The 20,717-nt window shown below is 41.9% G+C and overlaps 1 protein-coding gene across 1 annotated transcript in view; it reads right to left on the bottom strand.

The window, feature by feature from the left end:
• The window catches only part of col4a2 (collagen, type IV, alpha 2), a gene marked incomplete at its 5' end in the record, with an annotated part of 43,811 nt that overhangs the window by 7,165 nt on the left and 15,929 nt on the right, over positions 1-20,717 (bottom strand). Inside the window, 22 exons of the mRNA XM_079562646.1 lie at positions 2-46; positions 383-566; positions 650-756; positions 2,134-2,206; positions 2,284-2,435; positions 2,511-2,582; positions 2,741-2,890; positions 2,962-3,075; positions 3,240-3,303; positions 3,454-3,498; positions 4,844-4,879; positions 4,950-4,997; positions 5,069-5,113; positions 5,207-5,278; positions 5,445-5,486; positions 5,675-5,710; positions 5,785-5,838; positions 5,918-5,953; positions 6,035-6,103; positions 6,190-6,306; positions 6,501-6,545; positions 6,657-6,791. Of these exons, the coding sequence (XP_079418772.1) occupies positions 2-46; positions 383-566; positions 650-756; positions 2,134-2,206; positions 2,284-2,435; positions 2,511-2,582; positions 2,741-2,890; positions 2,962-3,075; positions 3,240-3,303; positions 3,454-3,498; positions 4,844-4,879; positions 4,950-4,997; positions 5,069-5,113; positions 5,207-5,278; positions 5,445-5,486; positions 5,675-5,710; positions 5,785-5,838; positions 5,918-5,953; positions 6,035-6,103; positions 6,190-6,306; positions 6,501-6,545; positions 6,657-6,791 (1,741 nt within the window). The remainder of the gene's footprint in view (position 1; positions 47-382; positions 567-649; positions 757-2,133; positions 2,207-2,283; positions 2,436-2,510; positions 2,583-2,740; positions 2,891-2,961; positions 3,076-3,239; positions 3,304-3,453; positions 3,499-4,843; positions 4,880-4,949; positions 4,998-5,068; positions 5,114-5,206; positions 5,279-5,444; positions 5,487-5,674; positions 5,711-5,784; positions 5,839-5,917; positions 5,954-6,034; positions 6,104-6,189; positions 6,307-6,500; positions 6,546-6,656; positions 6,792-20,717) is intronic.

The following is a 20,717-nucleotide window of genomic DNA, read 5'->3' as shown; positions in this document are numbered from 1 at the left end:
CCTGTTACATCCAACTGTTCTCCATCTGCTGTGGGACTACAGCCGCCTTTCAGTTGCAAAGGAGATGAAAGAAAAAGGCATTCGGAAGAGTTATTCAGAAGCACAAGCATTATCTTAAACAAGCTGAGCTGCAGCCTGTTTGAGAGTTGTTCCCCCTGCTTTATGTATAACAGGAGCAGAGAAAGTAAAGGTTATTAAAACATTCAAATTATGTCTTATTTACATGCACTAGCCTTTCAGTCACAGGCTAATTAAGTTCATTCCACTGTTTGCATGAAAAATATAAAAGCTTATTTTGAGTAGCAAACTGAAAGATGAAAGATAGCCTTGATAAGTAAAAAAAAAGAAAAGAAAAAGAAAAAAAGTTTTTTCTTATTCTTACCTGGTGCACCGGGTGTTCCAGCTACTCCAGAATATCCGGGGAGGCCATCGTCTCCGGGCAAGCCCCGCTGACCTTTAACTCCTCCAAGGACTTGTCCTGGTTCTCCACTCAGTCCTGGAGCTCCAGGTTGTCCTGTTCGACCAGGAAATCCTTTTATTCCAGGTTCTCCTCTGGGGCCCTCTCCCTGGAATAAGCAAAATAACAAAAACATATTATATACACTGTCCTTGTTAAGTATCACGAGAAATGAGCTGACGATGGACTCACAGGAAGGCCGCGGCTGCCAGGAAAACCAGGAAGTCCATTTGGACCTGGAGCCCCTATAGCTCCAGACTCTCCATCCACACCTGCGTCACCCGGATCGCCGTTCTGTCCTGTACCAATTACATGGATAGACAATCAGGCCGTGTGTTTCATACAGGTCTATGCTCCTTCAAAGAATTAAAGTTAAGGAATATGCAGGCAGTTTCTGGAGGACGATGAAATTGATGTATTGACTGGCCCTTTGGTCGATCTGTTGCCGAGATCGAGAGCACTGCTCAAGCTTTACAGGTACCATTTTAATATGCTATCATTCAATTTTATGGACTTGCCTGAATCTGCAACAGTATCTTCCAGTTTTGGCTTTGTATCACAAAGCGATTTCACCTCATTTTTGGCCCAATCTTGTGTTTCTAAACACCGACTATAGCATAATGTTATATGCTGAGTAGGAGTGCCCTGTGACAAACTCCCTTGGCCAATGGCGATGTTATGTAGAACAACCTTTTTCCTCCAACCAGACTCTGCAGCCCGGAAAGGGCGAGGGGTGGTGGGGGTGTGGGGGTGAACACGTGCTTTTGTTTGAGTCACGTTAACGTATTTACGTGCAGACTGACACCACAGCGGAACCAGCAGTACATCTGTTTGTCTCAGGACACCAGACACGGATAACACTCAAGTTTGACTGATAGAGTGTAATATAAGCTCAGAATGCTAAAGGAAAAACATGAGGCAGCGCGATGTAAAAGAGCTGCCTCATGCAAAATGTGAAGGCTGCAGGGGTAGAGCCGCCTCAGTCGGCCTCTTTTTTTCTTAAGCGATTCCCTCTGGCCAGTGGCACAGTCAAATAGTGCAACAGCAAGATGATGCCTAACGTCGGACGTTTGGAGCTGTGCTGTCCTTGACCCTTTGTCTCCAAACAATAAGTCAATCATTGCAAGTCTCAAGTAAGTCTCAAGTCATGATGTTCAAGTCCCAAGCAAGTCCAAGACAACTAGTCATGAGGTCAAGCAAGTCAAGTCACGCTTTAGTCAGAAAGTTAGGCCTATAAGTTTAATGCTCCTTTTCAAAATATGTTGAAAATACATACAATTTACCACCTACCAGTCTACTGCATGATACAAAGACCGATATGTGCATTTCCTCCAATGACTAGAAGCGCTTCTATACCAAAAGTCAGAGCATGTGGTTAATTACCATACTATGTAGACACAAATAGAGGATTTATGCACTGAATCCTGTTCTCTTTTATTAGTTACAATGAAATGAATGATTAATGTTACAACAAGTCATGGCAATTGATCTCAAGTCATGAGCAAGTCGCAAAGGGCAAGCTCTCACTCAAGTCGAGTCTTTCTGAAACATTGGTCAAGTACGGTAAGTCCCCAAATTGCTCGAGTCATCCACCTCTGCCAAAAAGTGATCCAATTTATATACATTTGTAGCATGAGTTACTGTTTCTTTAATTTACTCAGCAGTACTTTCCTCACCTTTTACTGATGCCACAGTTGGGTCTCCTTTACTGCCTTTTGGGCCTGGCTCACCGTCGACCCCAGGAAATCCCTGGATTAACAGAGTGTAATAAGATTTAAAAAGATCATTCTTATACTTTATGCACATGCAGTATGAACAACACTCACAGGTAATCCATTAACTCCGCTGAGGCCCGGGTCTCCAATGTCCCCTTCTCGGCCAAACTCTCCAGTCATGCCAGGCTCTCCGCGCTCTCCAGCCGGCCCCACGGGTCCAGAAGGAGAGTTTACAGAGCTACATTGACAATCCCCATGGTCCCCTGAATGGACACAGTATTATTTTAACATGAAAAAACAAATACACAAGCTGATTGCACTCTTTTGTCATTCTTTACCTTTGAATCCTTTTTGTCCAGCGTTGCCAGGTCGCCCTCTTCCTCCAGAAGCTCCTTTATAGTATTCACTCACTTTTCAATAACAAATAAAGTATTATAGTGTGGATTACATAAATTACACAGAGGACACTTGTCATCTCATAGTGTGTCGTGTGCAGTAGTAGTAATGGTGGTGGTCGCAGTTGCAGCAGTAGAATTACAGTAGTACTAGAGGTGATTGAGTCACTCACATGTTGCTTGTGGTCCTGGTTGGCCCTTTATTCCCGGTCGACCTCTTACTCCCTTTGGTCCAGGAGTCAATGTTGGAATACCTGAGTCTCCACGCTGGCCTTTGTCTCCCAGCTCCCCCCTCTCTCCAAATTGACCAAAATAATCAAACACTAAAACAAATAAAACATTCATTACTCACAGTATTAAGTAAAGCAGCTGAGAACAGCTTTAGTGACCAAACCTTGCTGTTGTGAATCAAAGGCAGGACGTCCTGGGGGTCCAGGTGTACCAGGGTCACCAATCGCGCCCCTACCTCCTTGTGGCCCCTGCTCCCCAGGTGGGCCAGGTGGACCAGCTTAACCAGTCAAATGAAATGTTATAAAAGTGCTTTTTTCTTTAAGTTCATAACTTAATAAAAAGACTCCATACAATAATCAGAACAAAAATGTATAGAAACAAAACACTAAAGCTTTTTAATCCATCCATCATAATCCATTTTCAAAACGTATGTGTTTTCACCTGATGAAGACCAAGGCCAAAAGGATCCAGAAGAGATGAGCTCCCCAGCATCACCTGTGGCTCCCTGAAACAAACATATATTGTTCATTTGAATGTGTGCGGTCATTACATGCCGGACATTTACACATGACTTCAGAGTATACTTCCATGTAAACTGCCTCTGTGCTGATTAACAGTGTTTACTTATTGCCAATCAATTAATCAAATTACTTACCTTTGGACCTAAACTGCCTCTTGAACCTGGATCTCCAGTGTCACCCTAAAACAAATTTAAGAGGAAATAAGATATACAGTGGGAACCAGACGTGTACATATATTTCATAAAAAGACACATTTGCATTTTTTTTCTCAGTGTCTGACATGACCAGAATTAACTTAGACTTAAAACATATTTGTATTTGCTAAATGCCAGAAGAATGAGAGATACATTTTTTTTGTATAAATGTTTGGTTACTTTTTACAAAGTCAGAAGTTTACATACAGTAAGATTACTATACCTTTAAACAATTTGGGAAAGCCCAGATGACAATGTCATGTCCTTGGAAGCACAAGTCTGGTTCATCCTTGGGCACAATTTAAAGACGCCTGAAGGTGCCAGATTCATTGATTCAAACAATTATATTCGAGTATGAAAAAGATGGAAATGTCCAGCCATCATACAGATCAGAAAGAAGGTTCTGTGTCCCAGGGATGAACGTGCTGTGAAATGTGAATATCACCCCAAAAACAAATGCAAAAGAGTAAGTACTCTTACCGACTGTAGTACTGTACCGACATGGGCTGAGATGATACTCTGCCAGGAAGAAGCTCTTACTTCAAAAGAAACATCAAAAAGCCAGTTTGGCATTTGCAAATAAAAAAGGATAAATACTTAAATTTTTGGACACATATCCTATGGCCTGATGGAAAAGAAAAACTTTTTTTTTGGCCATAATGACCATGGTCATGTTTGGAGGAAAAAGCGGGAAGCCTGAGAACATCATCCCAACTGTGAAATAGGGGGTGGCAGCATCATGCTGTGGGCTTGTTTTGCTGCGGGAGGGACTGGTGCACTTCACAAAATTGATGACATCATGAAGAAAGAACACTATGTGGAAATATTGGAGCAACATCTCAAGACATCAGCCAGGAAGTTAAAGCTTGGGCGCAGATGGGTCGTCCAACTGGACAATGACCCAAAGCATACTGCCAAACTGGTCACAAAGTGGCTTAAGGATAACAAAGTCAATGTTTTGAAGTGGTTCAGTTACACCATTCTGTTTGGATGAAAGGACCAAGATTGCTCCCAACTATTGAGAGGCTTGTGGAAGGAAATCCAAAACATTGTACCCAAGCTATACAGTTTAAAGGCAATGCTGCCAAATATTAATGAAATGTATGTAAAAAATAAAAAGTAGAAAAATCTATCTCTCATTCTTCTGGCATTAAGCAAAAAGAAATTATTTTTAAAATTCTAATTGACCTAAAAAGTAAAAGTTAATTCTGGTTTCATGTCAGACAGTAAGAAAAAAACGCAAAAGTGTCTTTTTGTGTATGTAAACATCTGGGTCCCACTGTGTTTTTATACCATTTCATATTTTTATGTGTTTGTGTGTTTACTGTACCCTTGGTCCAGGAGGCCCATTCACACCAGGAGAACCCTAAAACCCAAAATACATGTAACCTCTCATGAAAAGACATAAAGCAAATTTAGATGTGTGTGGCACAAACCCGCAAGCCAGGGTACCCCATCACTCCAGTTTCTCCTTTGTTGTCAGCCTGAATATACAAATGATATTCTACAAATATGTTTCAAGTAGCTTCTGTTATGTATTTGTTCAATAACTGACCGGATCTCCCCGTTCTCCTTTCAGGCCTTTTTCACCTTGTGGTCCCTGAAATATAATCCAGTGGATTATCAGTAACTCCTAAAAGTGTTTTATGCACAATTATAAAAGTTAACTCAGAGGAATAGAAGAGTATTGTACCGAAGGGGCGTCATCAGGCTGGGTCTGCTGATGAGTAGAGTTTCCTGGATACCCTGGAGGTCCTGTCTCCCCCTTGTGGTAGAAAGCGGAAAGAACACACTTCATCATTTTTTTCTGCCAAATATTTTTTTCCGACCGATTAACATTTGTATTAATACTCCAAAAATACTTCAAAGATATTGGTTAATTTATTTTTTTCAGTAGACACTGTGGCTTGTATATAAGGGGGCTCACATACTGGTTCTCCTCTGACTCCTTTGAAGACTTTGGTCATAACACCCTGGGAAGAAAGGACATAACACCTTCAACACTGCATTCAGAACTCACTGACTCAGCAACATTAAATCTACTGCATTTGCAATTTCTTGGCATGATGTAATGTTGATGCAAATAACGAGAAGAACATTTCATTTTTACAGCAAGTTTTGAATTTTAATTTTTAGTCGTGTGTGTTTGTGTAAAAGTTACCTTTGGTCCGCGGGGTCCTGGAGGACCTGTAGGCCCCTATGACACAGGAACAGATTGAGTTGCCAGAATTTGCTTCAAGTAAAAATCACATGTAAAGTCTTTACAGTTACCTTTGGTCCCCGAAAGCCTTTGTTTCCAGGCCAACCTGGATTTCCCAAAGGCCCCTAAATACAAACAGCATGTTGTGTAAATGGACCACAGGTTATATTTCAATATGAAGACTGATATTGCAGTGTCTCTTACAAAAATCCCATTGGTGCCTGGTGTGCCAGGATCTCCCTACGGGTGTGACAATAATAAATTAAAGATATCTTGCATAAGATTTACAGATGCTTGTTTTTGCTCTTCACTCGTCCTTACCCTGAAGCGTTCCATGAAGACACTCAGCTCGAGTGAGTCGCCTTTCTCTCCTTTCCTCCCTGGTTGCCCCTAATGTGGACAAAATTAAACAGTTAAGTGACTGTGTTTTATTACAGCATTATCACTAATGAGAAAGTAAGGTTTCTTGAACCCACAGGAAAACCAGGGACTCCATTGTAGCCGGGCTGCCCTGATCGCCCAGAGTCTCCCTGAGTGCCGTTACAGCCGTCTGCTCCAGGCCTTCCTCTTGGTCCGGCGTGTCCCGGATGACCCTGCAGAATCCAGATCAGTCAGACATTAATTATTGCATCTTATGCAGTTTAATGTATCACCAGAGAGAGCGTTTCAGCGTTGCCAGCTAATCTTTTCTAAAATGATATCTTTAAAAAACACACCTGTGTCTGCATTTGCTTATAAATAACCATAGTTTTATTAGTTTAATTTACAAAACCTTGCATGTACTTACAGGTATCCCATCACCTCCAGTGAAGCCAGGGGTGCCCGTCATTCCCTGTGAAAGAAAGTTTATTTGTAATACAATTACTCCATGCGGTAAATAAAAGTGGTTAACAGGAAGACAAGTCACATAGAAGACTGAATGAATAAAAAAAGGATAATTTACCACACTTCCTTTTGGGCCCATGATCCCCTCTTGTCCACGGTCTCCTTTCTGACCTTTGTGGCCCTCAATGCCAGAGGGCCCTTGACGCCCCCCAGGACCCTGGGACCCCTGTGGACCGAGGGGCCCGGGTGAACCCTGACAGTGCAAAGCAAAATAAAGTTTAGACAAAATGCTGATTATCTGACCCTGATGTGTATAAAGTAATTCTGTTGTCCACAGGCAAAACCAACATAACTTTCACTAAATCCTTGATGACAGTGCAAAGGTAAGATGAGTTTTTGTATAGCCTAGACCCCATCTACTTGCCTATCCAACAAATTAACCATAATGGAAAAAAAAAGATCTATGAACTATGATCTGTGGTCCTCTTAGTGCCATTGAGTACACCACACTAGAGGGAGACACAGACCAAATATCTTTCACACTTTATTTGCAGAAGCGGGACTGACATTGGTGCAAACCTTTTGAAGTATGAGTACCGTCTGCCAAACTGACATGACCATCTACTTCACAAAACCTCTCAGACACCAAAACACAGAGCTGTTTTCACAAGACTAGCCAGATAAAAAGATTAAGGTAGGCTAAGTAAAGCCCTGTATGTTGGATGTTTCTGTAATGAAAAAGTGGACGGTGGATATAAAGGGACTTTACAGTAGCAGTATTCAGCTGAATATAACATTTGATGTTTAATGAAAAAAACAAACAGTCAAACTAAAAAAGAACATAATATCAACGGATCTGCTCCTGAGAAACTATGGGAATGGATTGGACACAGAGTTCAGAGGTCAATGAGCGATGTCCCATGAGGATTTTGAGAATGAATAAACCGAATACTTGTGCCCTGTCAGATCTGACAAAAATATCCCAGAGATAAAAAAAGAAAACACATTAAAGACAACAAAGTAACAAATCAACACACAAAACCTCCTGCTGAAACTACAAGAGAAAATTCACCCAATTCACCCAAAACGGAACTAATTTCATCACTGTGAATAGAAGGAAACAGGGGCAGTATGTCTCCATCACAGTACATCCCAGACATTTATTTGCATTGTGTGTAAATTGGTCTCTTTATTTGCTTTTTTTACTTGAATGAATGCCTTTTAAACCATGTCAAAGTTGACTTCCTGCCTCTATGGGGTCAGACAATAAAGATCTCTTATCTTTAACTACGTTTATGTTGCCACCTATTCACACCTAAAAGATACAAGGCAGCATGAGATTGTCATAGGAAGCAGGAAATGCAAGGTAGCAAGAGAAATCTCCGGGGTAAATAACTTTTGGACCAATTTACATACGTATAAAGTGGACTTCACATTACTGAAGAACCAGCCAATGAGGAGCCTTTCCAACAGACTATGTGCCAGTTTCAAGAAGATGACGGCAGAAGCAAAGGGATAAGTCTTCTAGCTATGGCTGCCACTTTTGAGGTAGCAGACCGCACATTTATTGGAGGACATTTAGAAAATGGTGATGTCTAATAAATTGAAGAGGACAGTGACCTGGGGCTATAGCAGCAGTTTTAGAGGCTGCAGAGAAGGAACTGGCGGTAGATTGCAGCGACATCTTGGAGGACATTGAGAAACTGTTCCAGAATGGAGAAGCCACAGTGACCCAATTGCTGTGGGCCCATGTGGGATGGCCTTCTGTATCCAAGAGGGGGCACAGCATTTAAGTATTTGCTCTTGAACCTGATGCTTCTTTTAGGTTAGTGGGAAAATCAACGAAAAGTGTCATAACATATTAATTAAGGCCTGGAAACTTAACCCTAACCCAGTATAAAGACTGTAAATCATCAGGAAACATTGTTAGAATTTTAAGGTAACAATATGTATATAGGTCTGTGTAAGCTTAGACGAAGGTTCTTCAGTCTTCATCTGTGCTCTGCAGTTGAAAGGTAAGGGTGTTTCACCTCTCATCCAAGAACCTGCATCAGCGACTCTGATCATAGGGGACTAAATCATCTTAACTGTCGCTGACAAAGCTTTTTCGTCTAGAAGAACCTTCGTCTAGAATATGTTAACAAGGCTTCAAAATGCATTATCGTTTTCCCTTTAGTTATCCATGCAATTTCTATTCCTTACTAGCTGAGACCCGGCCTTCGGCCGGGCCTCGCTAGTCTCCACATTTGATATTCTGAGATTGTGAGTGATTACAAAGAAATGTCCAACCCGTCACACAGTTCAGCTGTAGACCAGTGGTTCCCAACCCATTCCAAAAACTATGGCCACTACAAATAAGTAAAAGAATGAAGGCAAAAAACAATTTCAAACAAACTGCAATTGGAGTGTTTGATGCACCCGTGCTCCTTTCTTATAAACTACGACAATATTTTCGCTAAACTCGGGGAACAGGATTCAAGAAACAGTGGAATAATTATTGATAAATATTAGGGGTTCAGCTCTAACGGTTTGGTTCACGGTGCAGGACCCGTGGTTTGGTCCATCACGGTAGTGTACAATAAAAAAAATAATGAGTAGGTTTTGAACTGAAATAGCCTAATGATCGTTATTAGACAGTATTTATAACCTTACAATAAAATTGGCAATGCGTTCAAAGCTGCTTTAGAATAAAATGTACCTCTGGGCTCACAATACGTGAAAGCAAAATAGAAAACAAATGGTACAGCAGCAAAGAAAAAAAAAAAGGAAAAAAACTACGCAGTGCAGGCCATGAGCTCGTTAAGTTGTAGTTTCATTTTCGCTTTTACTCACGGAGGATAAATCAGTCGGAGCAGCGCGTGTGATTAGAGGCTCGTGTTTGAGCAGGTTTTGGGCACGCACGCACACACATACACACACGCCCACACACGCACACATCGCCCTGTTTGGATGCGCGCGCACACATACATACACACACGCACGAACACACACACACGCGCGCACACACACACACACGCGCGCACACACACACACGCGCGCACACACACACACGCGCGCACACACACATCGCCCTGTTTGGATGCGCGCACACGCACGGCAGTCAGATCTCGTGCACTCGCGTTTTTGTGACAGCGGGTTGTCCTCGGACAGCAGCACCACCAACCACGCAGTCATACTGTCGCCAGGCTTCCTGGTGTTCCCAAACGGTCTCCCATCCCAGTCCTAACCAGGCCCTTCCCTGCTTAGCATCCGAGGAACGGTCTCCCATCCCAGTTCTAACCAGGCACTTCCCTGCTTAGCCTCAAAGTCGGTATGGGAAATAAACATGGCGGCGCCCAGGCAGCGGCCATTGAGATAGCGTTTTCATTGAGATAGCGTTTTCTATAATAGATGTCATTACTGTGCTCTAAAGTAAAGTTTTACCTATAAAGTCAAATCATTTTTCATTAAACACTTCGGAAATGTTTTCATACAGTCCAACATTTTATAGAAATGTATATTGTTTTTATCCCCAAACTAAATACAGCACATTGGACTGTTTTACTTCTGACCTCACTCCCTTCTGACCCCCACTCTTCTCCTCGCTCTTAATGCCGCTGCTGCTTCTACTGAGAATCTCCTCCCATCCTTTCCAGAAATTTCCCCTGCATACCTTTGCATTTCCTTTGGCTGTTCTTGTGTTTACTTGACCTTTCCGTCTTATATGATGGAGACGTCGTGCACTGGTGAAACATCGCTGGCTACTCCTCTCGATGTTTAAGTGTCAGAACAGCATGAACGTACAAAGGTGTCCAAATGAAACATCTCCACATAAATGCATTACTTTGCACAAGGCTTTTCCGTGTTGTTAAGAACAACGGTTAACAAATAGAGCCGTTGAAGGGAATTGTTTCACCTGTACTAAAGAAAAACTCAACAGACTACTATCAATTTAGCAACTTCAGACCAAGATTATTGCTCTGTAGAATTCTCTCTACTGTTCCAAAAAGATTTCCCCACGATACCACTCAAATGCATTAACCCTATAACCTCACTCGACCTCTGCCAAGGCACAGGTCCCACCTCGCAATGGTTAAAGGGGCTATACGGAGCTGAAAAATTATGTATTTTCCTCCCCCTACATGTTCCAGCCATGTCCTAATGTGTAGAATGAGCTCAGACCACCACAACTGCCTCTAAAATCCTGCACTGCCACTCAAAAAGTTGTTAATTCATTAATAATAATTCGGGCCCGAGGTGCCGTCAGCTTAATATAGAACTTGCAGTGACGCGTAAGACCTGAGGTGGCAGCAGTGAGTATAAACTTGCATCTAGCCCCTTTAACGTCTTGACCCCCACCTGAACCGAGCACATGACCCAAATCTAAGCTTCTTGACAAGAAAAAGCGTCAAAACAGTGCAAAAAACGAGACAAGAATGATGATGAAAACGCAACAAAAACGTGACAAAACAGGAACAAAAGAGCGTTGAAAATGTGACAAAAAGTGACAACAAATGTGAGGGAGTTCTGTAGCTTTCAAATGAGGCGTTTCTCTGGCCTATAGGTTTCAAGCCTCAGTCGAGAAGCTTTTGGATTTGGGAGAAAACTGGAGAAAATGTGGAGGGGGTTAAGAGGTAAATGCAAGGAGTCAGAGCAAGACTCTGAGAGATGTGTAATTTAAGGAGTAAACTAACTTCCAAAAAAGCTACAAAACATTTACAAAAAAGGGTTGTGCTGTTAAAAAAGGGCAACTGAACTTGGGTTGCCTTATGATGGACACAAATATTACTTATTTGGGTCAACATTTCATAATCAATACCTACGTGTGTCCAACAGACATATGTAGCTGCTTGGTTTCAACCAGATAGAAGAAACAATTCTATATTCCCTCTTTTTCAGTTCTCAGTGCCATAAAATAAGATAGAATACAATAATAAACCCAGGATTTTTAGACGGAGTGGTGATAAAAGCCTAGATATGTGTAGAAGTATCCAGGTGTCCTTCTTACGAGCATGTCCTAGTTTTGTAAAACGAAAAAATGGACATCTTTGAAGGTGCTCATGATTTTCCCAGATTATGAAGCTCAGGAGACTCGCGCTGCCCTTTGGCTCTCCCCGTAACTGTATCTGTCTGTACTTCCCCTCCACAGCGCAGCTGCCTCACGTCATACTTTGAGCCTCTGGTCTCGTGAGCGGCGTAATGGGCTGTGGCCTGCCATCAATCATACCCTCACAGGGAGGAGAGGAGGACGCAGGACAGTGTGGTGCAGGTGAACTGCGGGTGCCCTCGGGTTTAACTTTGAGGTCGTGTTGGAATTTTACCAGACGGGCCAAAAGTTTAGGAAGAGGAAAACATCTGTTGCTTTATCATAGTAAATACAGTATATCAAAAAAGACAGGAGTTGGCTTTGGATACAGAATTGTGTTGCAACTGACCTATTTGTTAGTTGGTAAGAATGATGTTTCTTATTTTCACTGAGGCAAATTCCTAGAAATTCCCTTCCTACATAAACTAAGTCACTGATTATGGCTCCAGCGAGATCATGGGGCCCCCAAACGCATACACTGTGACTGTCTATGGACGGTCCGCACCTGTCGGACTTATAGATTTACTGTTGAGGTGAGCTACTAAGAAACAATAAATAAAAAAAATTCTTGCAGCAGGAGGTATGTTGAATCACATTTTGTAATAACACAGTATCAAGTAATAATTGTTCAAAATCTGATCAAAATTTCACCTCTTTCAAAACATATTCATGGTCTGAGAAGAAGGATAATCATAAACATTATGTGGGTGATTAAAATGATTAAAGCAGAACTACTGCAAGTAACTTATGCCCCTAGAGGCCTTAATGTCCGTGAGAGTAAATACTACGCTGAGAGGGATATTGCACATTGTGCCACAACCCAATTACACAATGGTGACATTATTTTCACTCAAACTTGGCTGTAAATACTGTTTAAGTGGTGCTAGCCCGCAGTTAGCGTTGCCCGTTAGCTCAGGGTCGGAGCAGGAAAAGTTGCAAGTGTGGTTTTCTGGCCAGAGACACCAGGGGGAGATGAAAGACTCCCCAATGATACCATAAACACTTATATTACCCCCAGAGGGACTACAGAAAGGATTTATTAAGGTAAACAAGTTACTTATTACTGCTTTAACAAATAATTAAGAAATCTTCACTCAATCACGCAATGAGGTGAAAAGCTATTTCATTATTTTATACATTTTGAAGTGTTACTATATAATGGTTTTACAAAAGGCAGCTCCAGGGCACAAATTAGGACTCCCCAAAACTGGCATTAAACCTCTCAGAAAAAGATGCAAGACCAGATTTGATTGGATAAGCGATACGTAATGCTACATGTAACTCTATATTCAAAGTGGGTAAATGAAATTGATTATGGTAAAACAAGACTTCTTTCTAGATGCCAATTATCTTTTGACATGTCGTTCGCAAAGCACAGCAGATACATGTTACATACACATCCCTATCTTTGCATAAGTGTTTTAAAAATGACCAAGCATTAACCTTTGCTTCCCACATCCAATACTTCACTGACAATGAGATGTCACAGCTCACAGCTCGCAGCTGGAGGAATGCCGGAGGAAGGCTTGAGCCGACACGAGAGAAAGAAGAAACACGACGTGATAGACAGTGATCTAGACCAAAACCCAAATTAGGTGTGACGCTCTGTGGTCATTCGCTTTTGAGGATGGCGGCGGGTGACGTTTTACAACTAAATAATGGGATCCAGAGGAGATGGTGTGAGATAAGTGCAGTGGGTGGTTTCCTGTCTGTCATTCACAGACGGAGAGAAGTGGTGCTCATTTTACAGCGATTACGACCAAGTGATGTCCAGGTCTAGCTTTGATTTTGCATGTGGTTAAAATGCTTGTTTGTTGATGCATATTCTACCAGATAGAAAATAGATGAGGTATCTATATCAGGTATGACAATCAAACAAAACTGAGGTTAATAAACACCTGTGTTGTGACAGTAAGGCGTCCACTAGAACTTTGGCTTCACAACTAATTAAAAGCATGAATTGGATTCTCATCTGTAATGACCCCTCATGATCTTCAACATAAACATTTGGATCATTGCAACATTACTGTTATTGTGTCTTTGGGGCACTTCACCCACACCGATTGCCTGAAAGTGTCAGTGTGATTGTAAGATTTGATGGTGACTTAAAGGCACTGGCACAAAAAGATCAGCCACATTTCTTGTGTTGACAACATAGCTTAATATCATACAGTGGCTGAGCTTCTTTGTGTGTCCATTTAAGGAAAATAGAATAATAATTACTACTTTACCAAGAAACACATGCCCATACTGTCTGATCTCTGAACAATAAAAGACTAAACTTGGTCCGACAACTTGTGACCCAACTCCTGACTCGGTCCCAACCCTTTCCTTGAGATCAACAGCCTGTGTTTACTTTTCTCATTCCAAAATCACAGGCCTATTAAAAGATCCCGTGGCTGACAGCATCCATTTTTCCCTGTAGCCCCCAGAGAGAAGAGTTCGGGAGCACAGCAGTAGGAACAGGATGGGAACGCACAGCCCTGCAAACAGACCTCTGACCTGTGACGGGAATAAAATAATCCATAAACAACTGACCGGAAGCTGACTCCGCTGGTGACTGTCTGGAAAAACAAAGATTAGATGCCAAAATAGTGATAGAATATCAAGATGGGATTGGTATGACAAAGGTGTAACCCCAATCTATAAATGTACGGGTGATGTGCTTATTTTCATCCGTCAATCACATCACTTGAACATAAGGCTCCTCTTCAATGAGAGTCTGTGAGCTCACTGCAGAGGAATGTTCAGTATTTAAGTGTGACAGTAAGACTTTGGTATTGCTCAGTGTTTATAATAAAATCAGACAGACAGTGAGTGATTGGGTCATATATCCACTACTGCTTAGACAAATATGGTATAAAATCTAACATTTCACCCAATAAAATACTAAAACACAAGCATTTATTTCATTACGGGTGGGGTCTCGCTGATTATTAGGAGCTGTGTTAGGTAATGCTTCGCCGTCTTGCACGTTTTACAACAGTTCTTTTGTTATTAGCAACATATGAGTTCAATTCAATTCAACTTTATTACGGACTCAGGGTCTAAAGAGCCAGAGGGACACAATAAAACCAACGACAATATTACTACAAAAATGATGCTGTCATATTTACACAGTCATGTGCTTAAAAGATCCTAAAATGACTTTGTTGTTACTCATTCTGCTATTATTGCTTAATGTTGCTTTCCTTTTACCACAAGAGATCAAAGGACTCCATTGACCATAACATAAATCATGTATTTTTATGTGTTTGGCTTGATAGATAGAAAAACATGATCCATATCCATGTTTTATTGCCTTGATGTTTGGTGCAGCCCTGTGAGGTGACTTCTGTTGTGATATTGGGCTACACAAAAGCATTAAACTTAAACTTAAACATATTTCCTTGCATTGCTTCTTTTGCAAGAAATGACAGTAATCGAGAACCTGATAATTGACCTGACAAACACTTAACCCCAATACCACTTAACTTTGTAACGTTCATTGTGTCTACTTGTGTTACAGTATAACTTTTAGGGTTCATTTTGTCAGACGCAAGGGTTAGAGATGTTGAAATCTTTAGTGTCTCCTAGTGTCTTACAAAATGAACCCTGAAAGTTATACTGTAGCACAAGTGGACACAATGAACGTTGCGAAGTTTGCCACTGATGTCAGTAATGTGTCCGGAAGCCCATCTGGCAAGGAAAAAATAAATACAAACTCGCCTTGTGAATGGTTCACTGTCACCAACCTTTGCAAAATAGGAGCGGCTCATTCGACCAGTTATTGGGGATAAACATAATTACCATAATAACATAATAACATCTTTGAGCATCACAAGTTCCCATGTATTTGAGAACATCAGCTTAAATTACATGAAAAACTCTGAAACTAAGATAAAGCATGGGAGCGATATACGTCCAGCCTTTGCTTATAGACTCCCACAATCAGTCTTTAGTGAATTGGCTCCACCAGCTCAAGTGTTTTTTTTGGACACATTTTTCTTGGACTCATTTCCTGCACATCCATATCCCTGTATATGAGGCCCGAGGGATCTGGGGTTCGTTCCCCAGCAGAGAGCCAGGTTAAGGCCCCGAAGATGGGGATCCACTGGACCTAATCCCCGATGGCGACCCGAGCTGGATAAATAAACAAGTGGAGATGGTGTTTAGAAATGTATGAGAGAATGTTTAGATTTCACAAGGTCTCGTCTGACAGATCAGCTTTCCAGAAATGATGATCTGCTTTAGATAAGAAACTGAGACGTGAAATCGCACATGCAGGTGGAATTTTTATATTTAAACTAATTTATGTTCCCAGTTTTTCTACATAAACCGTCCCAGCTTACTGTTGCTCAATTCCCTACTATCTTGGAGCTTTACTTTCTCTGGTAAAATGAAAACATCTGCATGTGTTTGTGTGGCAGAGATCCTAATGCTTCTGTTGTCCTGGATTGACTCTCTGTGAACCCAAAGCACATTTAACAAGCATTATGGGCAGATTATAGAAAAACCCGGCATGCTCCTAAATACCTTACAATACAGTGCGCTGCCCTCAAGGGAAACAACAAGGTGAAAGTTTAAGATACAATAGAGGATAGTTCAAATTATATTCAAGTTAATGAAAACTGTAGTTATGGCAATATTATTCCCGTATAGGTATATTGCTTGTTAATTGAAGAATTGAAACTTCACTTCCGGTGGGTCTGTTACTTGTGCTCCGTCTATCACTATTACGATTATGGGATACAACTTATTGGGAGCAGTTAGCGACCACAGTGAAATGACTGGGGACCCGTCTCCAGTCCTGATCTTGTGCAAGCCAGAAATCTTATTTGTGTAGCGCATTTCACCTGACACAGTCTAGCATCCAGGTGCATTCAAGGTGTGACCCTGCCTAGTTTTTCCAGGTATGTTTGGTCAGGACTAGCTGGAGGATTGCACAGGATTTTTAGGTTGGTGGTGGGTAAGCGATGTGTCTTCAGTGATGGCACAACCTGTTTGTATCTGGATCAGTTACAACCTTGATACTTAAACACGCATGTGATGTTTATTTTGTTCTTGTATAAAGTGGAGTTTATGAATGTTTGACTAGTTTTTCTCAGAATTGTAGGACAAGTTTACCTATGGGCACAAATAAAGCAACCTAACCTATCACAGAGGAAATCCACCGAGACACGTGGAGAACATTCAGGGGGTCATTTATCAAAACTAAGCTAAATAGCGAGTGCAAATTGGAAAAAAAAACATATAGCTATTAGTGGGCATATTGCACCAAACCATTTGAAATTGACCAGGCAAATCCCAAATCTTGACAAGTAAGTGAGAAAATGCTCAGACTCAATGACTCTGCTGCTGATCCACTTTTGCAAAACAAGTAAACGCTTGGTAAATATGTCCACACTAAACGGCACTACGCAGTCGATCTTGCTGTGAAGCATGAGGGCTAACCACTCAGCTATTGTACCAGCCTAATATGTTGTTGCAGCAAAATACCTGCCACTCACAGTGATATTTAGGTTTTACTCCAGGTGCCCTTTCTGACCTAACTGTCATCCAGATTTGATACTGCCCCAAAAACCAGCCCTACCTGATATTTTCATGTGAGTACATGCACAGCGGTGCCTTCTTCCCACGTTCTTCCCACGCTCTTCCCATGTGCAGTAGTACACCGCCCACACGTAACTTCTGTTTTGAAGAGTATTTCATGAGTCATTCAGTGGGTTTCTGTCAGTAATAGGGAAAACATGAGAACAAATAGTGCTACGGCTAACTTGTCCAAAAGCACAGCCCTCTGACTCATCCCATTAAAAAACAATGTAGGGATGAAAACATATGACGTTGGGATTGGCCATCACACTGCCATCACTGGCTCTGGTTCTCATGTGGCCACTTCCATCCCAGTTTACATCCAAATTAAAATGTTTAGACTATAAGTGAATATCAGACGGGTTCACGTGGATGTACATGTGCCAAATGAGACCACTCCAGACCACTCTGATTGGCTCCAGACTGATCTGTTAATAAGGGTCTTTGTGATGGTGGGGCGTGTTCCTCAGATTCAGACTCGGAGTTGAGATCCCCGTCTGGGAACATGGACCTTCGGTGATCCCAGGGGTCTTTGGGGGCCCGACACCTGCACCATTGCCTAACGTCGCTGGAATGAGACATCTCCAGCAGCCCCCGGTCAGAGCACATGTGTGTGTGTATAAACAGGACACAGCTGTGGGGCGTTTGAACGAGGTGTCGGTCGCACCGCAGATCAACACCTGTGAGCCTGGATCGCTTCAGTCGATTTATCGAGGCCATTACTGGACCACTCATCTGTTCGCCCAGAGAGAAGGGTCCTCATCGTTAAAGCTGTGCTCTCTCTGACGCTTATCCAAAGCACCCAGGGGACTTCACATGGAGCAAAGAGCTCAGTACCACACTAGGGAAGAGAGGCGTGGCCATCATTAAAGCTGCCAATCAAATGAGGTTTTTGGATTGGCAAAGGTCTGGAATTGGTCAACTAGGCTGATTATTTCATTTTCATTTTACCCCATAAAACAGAGAGACAGAGAGAGATATCGGGATAGCAACAGATGACAATTTATTCCAATTTAGCAAGTGAGGATTACCAGAATTGTCCACTAAGGGCATGATTTACTAAACGTTGAGTCTTTCAAAAACTCTAAAAGGCCACAGCTACAACTCTTTTACATATCAGATATGTGCCACTAATGATAAATCTGGTGCAACACACCAATAAAAACGTGTTAATTTTAAGTACTACTTGCAATTTATCACCTGGATTAGTAAATCAGGCTCTAAATGAAAGGAAAATGCTTTTCTCTCTTGTTCTCGATGTAAATGTGAATGTAACTTTTTAAATGCAGATCAATTGGCATCAATGGAAAAAAGCAAGATACTAGCTTTATACATACAGCGGCACAATGACCTGAATGGCTCTGAAACAATTTCATTCATATTTTTTGTTCTATGTTCATTATATTACCCATATACACAAGTATTCTAACGGCCCTTCTAACCACTAATCCCTTCAGGCAGTTTTGGAGTGCTGCCTTTGCCAGTTTGGAGCGTTTTGCATCTTCCCACAGGAGGATTAACTCTGCTACCGCCCACTGTCTCTACAGCTGTTGAGGATGCAGTCTGCCAACCAGCAACTGTGCGTGTTTCTTATGAATATCTGTTTGTACGTTCAGATAATTCGTATTCCCAAATGTGCTCCACAGCCCCACAGTTGCCTCATGTATTTCCACATCTAGAACATGACCATATCCTTGTCTCCGCTGAATATGGGGTTCTGAGAAAAAAGCCGGAAGGTTCTGGAAAGGACTAGACGGCGTGGGAGGACTTAGTGGATATCTAATTGTTTCCTTTGCTGTGGGCCCCTGTTGCAGTTTTCACAACACAAGACACTGATGGTGAACATATGTCGTTGCCGTAGCGACCCGCAGCTCCGGCCACATTCCACCTCCGACCCAGAGGACGCTCTTCACCGCTCATAACTTATGCTCTCACTACTGTCTGTGCTTCAGATACATATCCCAGACAATGTAAACACTAACAACCGAGCCCGGTGTGGACTGACAACATCATGTGAAATACTGCGCAGCTTTAAATAGACAAAAAAAAACACTTTTCTCATTGAGATCAAAATGTATTGTACTGAATATGGTGGTGGAGTGGTTAGCACTGCTGCATCATATTTTTGATCCATAAGGAGGGGACATGTCTTTCAGAATATTCAGGATTCACTCATCAATTACCCCAATGCTACATGTGGTGAGGCATATACTTAGAGATAGACAGTCACTAAATGAAAGCTTTTGAACTACTTAACATTTTGCTTACTGACTTTTATTCATATTCGTGTACTACAATGTGGCCAAAAATGCACCGCATCAAAAATTCCTTCCATTTGTCCAGGATTTGGCTCACTCAATGTGGATTACCAATGCATCTGACACTAACATGGCCTCATAAATCCAAACTTCTTATACAAATGTGAGAGAAACCAGTGCAGCCAATTTCCCACCAATGGCTATAGACTTTCCAGAGCTAACACTGACATTAGTGTGTGTAACTATCTTCTAACGATCTGATTAAATCATGAGTGTGACGGCACAAACGCCAACAATGGTGCTCTTGTTCTTAAAGATCACCCATAATTTTAAATGTAGACTTTATGGGCCGTTAAAGTCACATCAGAGCTGGAGCAGGACACTGCGTCACACACTGTAACCATCAGATAAAAGACATGCAAAGACTGAGAATCTCCTTTATATGTTTCAATATGAGGGGGGGGGGGGGGGGGGGGGGGGGGAAGAATGAATGCCAGTTTTGACATTAAAAGGCAGTGTCAATAAAATATACTCAAAGAAATCAGTTAACAGAAGAATATTACTTAAACTACTGTACTCCTACTGCCACTACCTCAAGGTCTCCACCACTAGTGCAGAACGCTCGTATTCTCTACCTATTGGGAATGCAGCAGCTCCACACCTCTGTATGATTCTACCAGGTCTGCTCCGGGACACTGTAGCATCTTTAAACTCCTCTGACCCATGGCGCGGGTCAGCAATGAACTTCTGCTCAGTCCATGGTGGAGCATCAACACATGACCACAGCTGCTGTACTGTCTGTTTGTCTAGGCCCTGTCCCTCCATTAATCCTCAGACTTCACAAAGCAGCCACTGTCAGCTCACATCTTTGCGTAGATCTTAAGCAAAAGAAAATCCTCCCATGCAATAGCTTTAGTTACACGCATTTTTTCATCATTACACTGCAGTTCATAAGTCGGGGTCAGGACTGCTGCAATGGATGGGCCCGCTGATTGCAGGTTTAGTCTACGTCTCGCGTCTCTCTCGACCAAAAATCCGTAATTCAAAGCGGCAGCACCAAATCAATCCACAAAGTTATCTGTCCGCTCCAGACAGACGGTATCTTTTGAGTTGTGCAGAAAAAAAGAATCAAGTTTGAACTATAATGTAAACGCTGATGTCACTACAATCAGGGCAGCTCAGTTCCACGCTCAAGAAAGCAGTCTGTGTTGTCTGTTGGATACAATTCACTGGAATATTGAGAAAAATAATGGGGGGAAAATGTTGGAATCTTTCTTTAATCAAA

This window comes from Gobius niger (genome assembly GCF_951799975.1).
Source record: "Gobius niger genome assembly, chromosome: 9".
Lineage (NCBI taxonomy): Eukaryota > Metazoa > Chordata > Actinopteri > Gobiiformes > Gobiidae > Gobius > Gobius niger.
The sequence above is the reverse complement of the archived record's forward strand: the minus strand, read 5'-3'. Positions and strand labels throughout refer to the sequence as shown.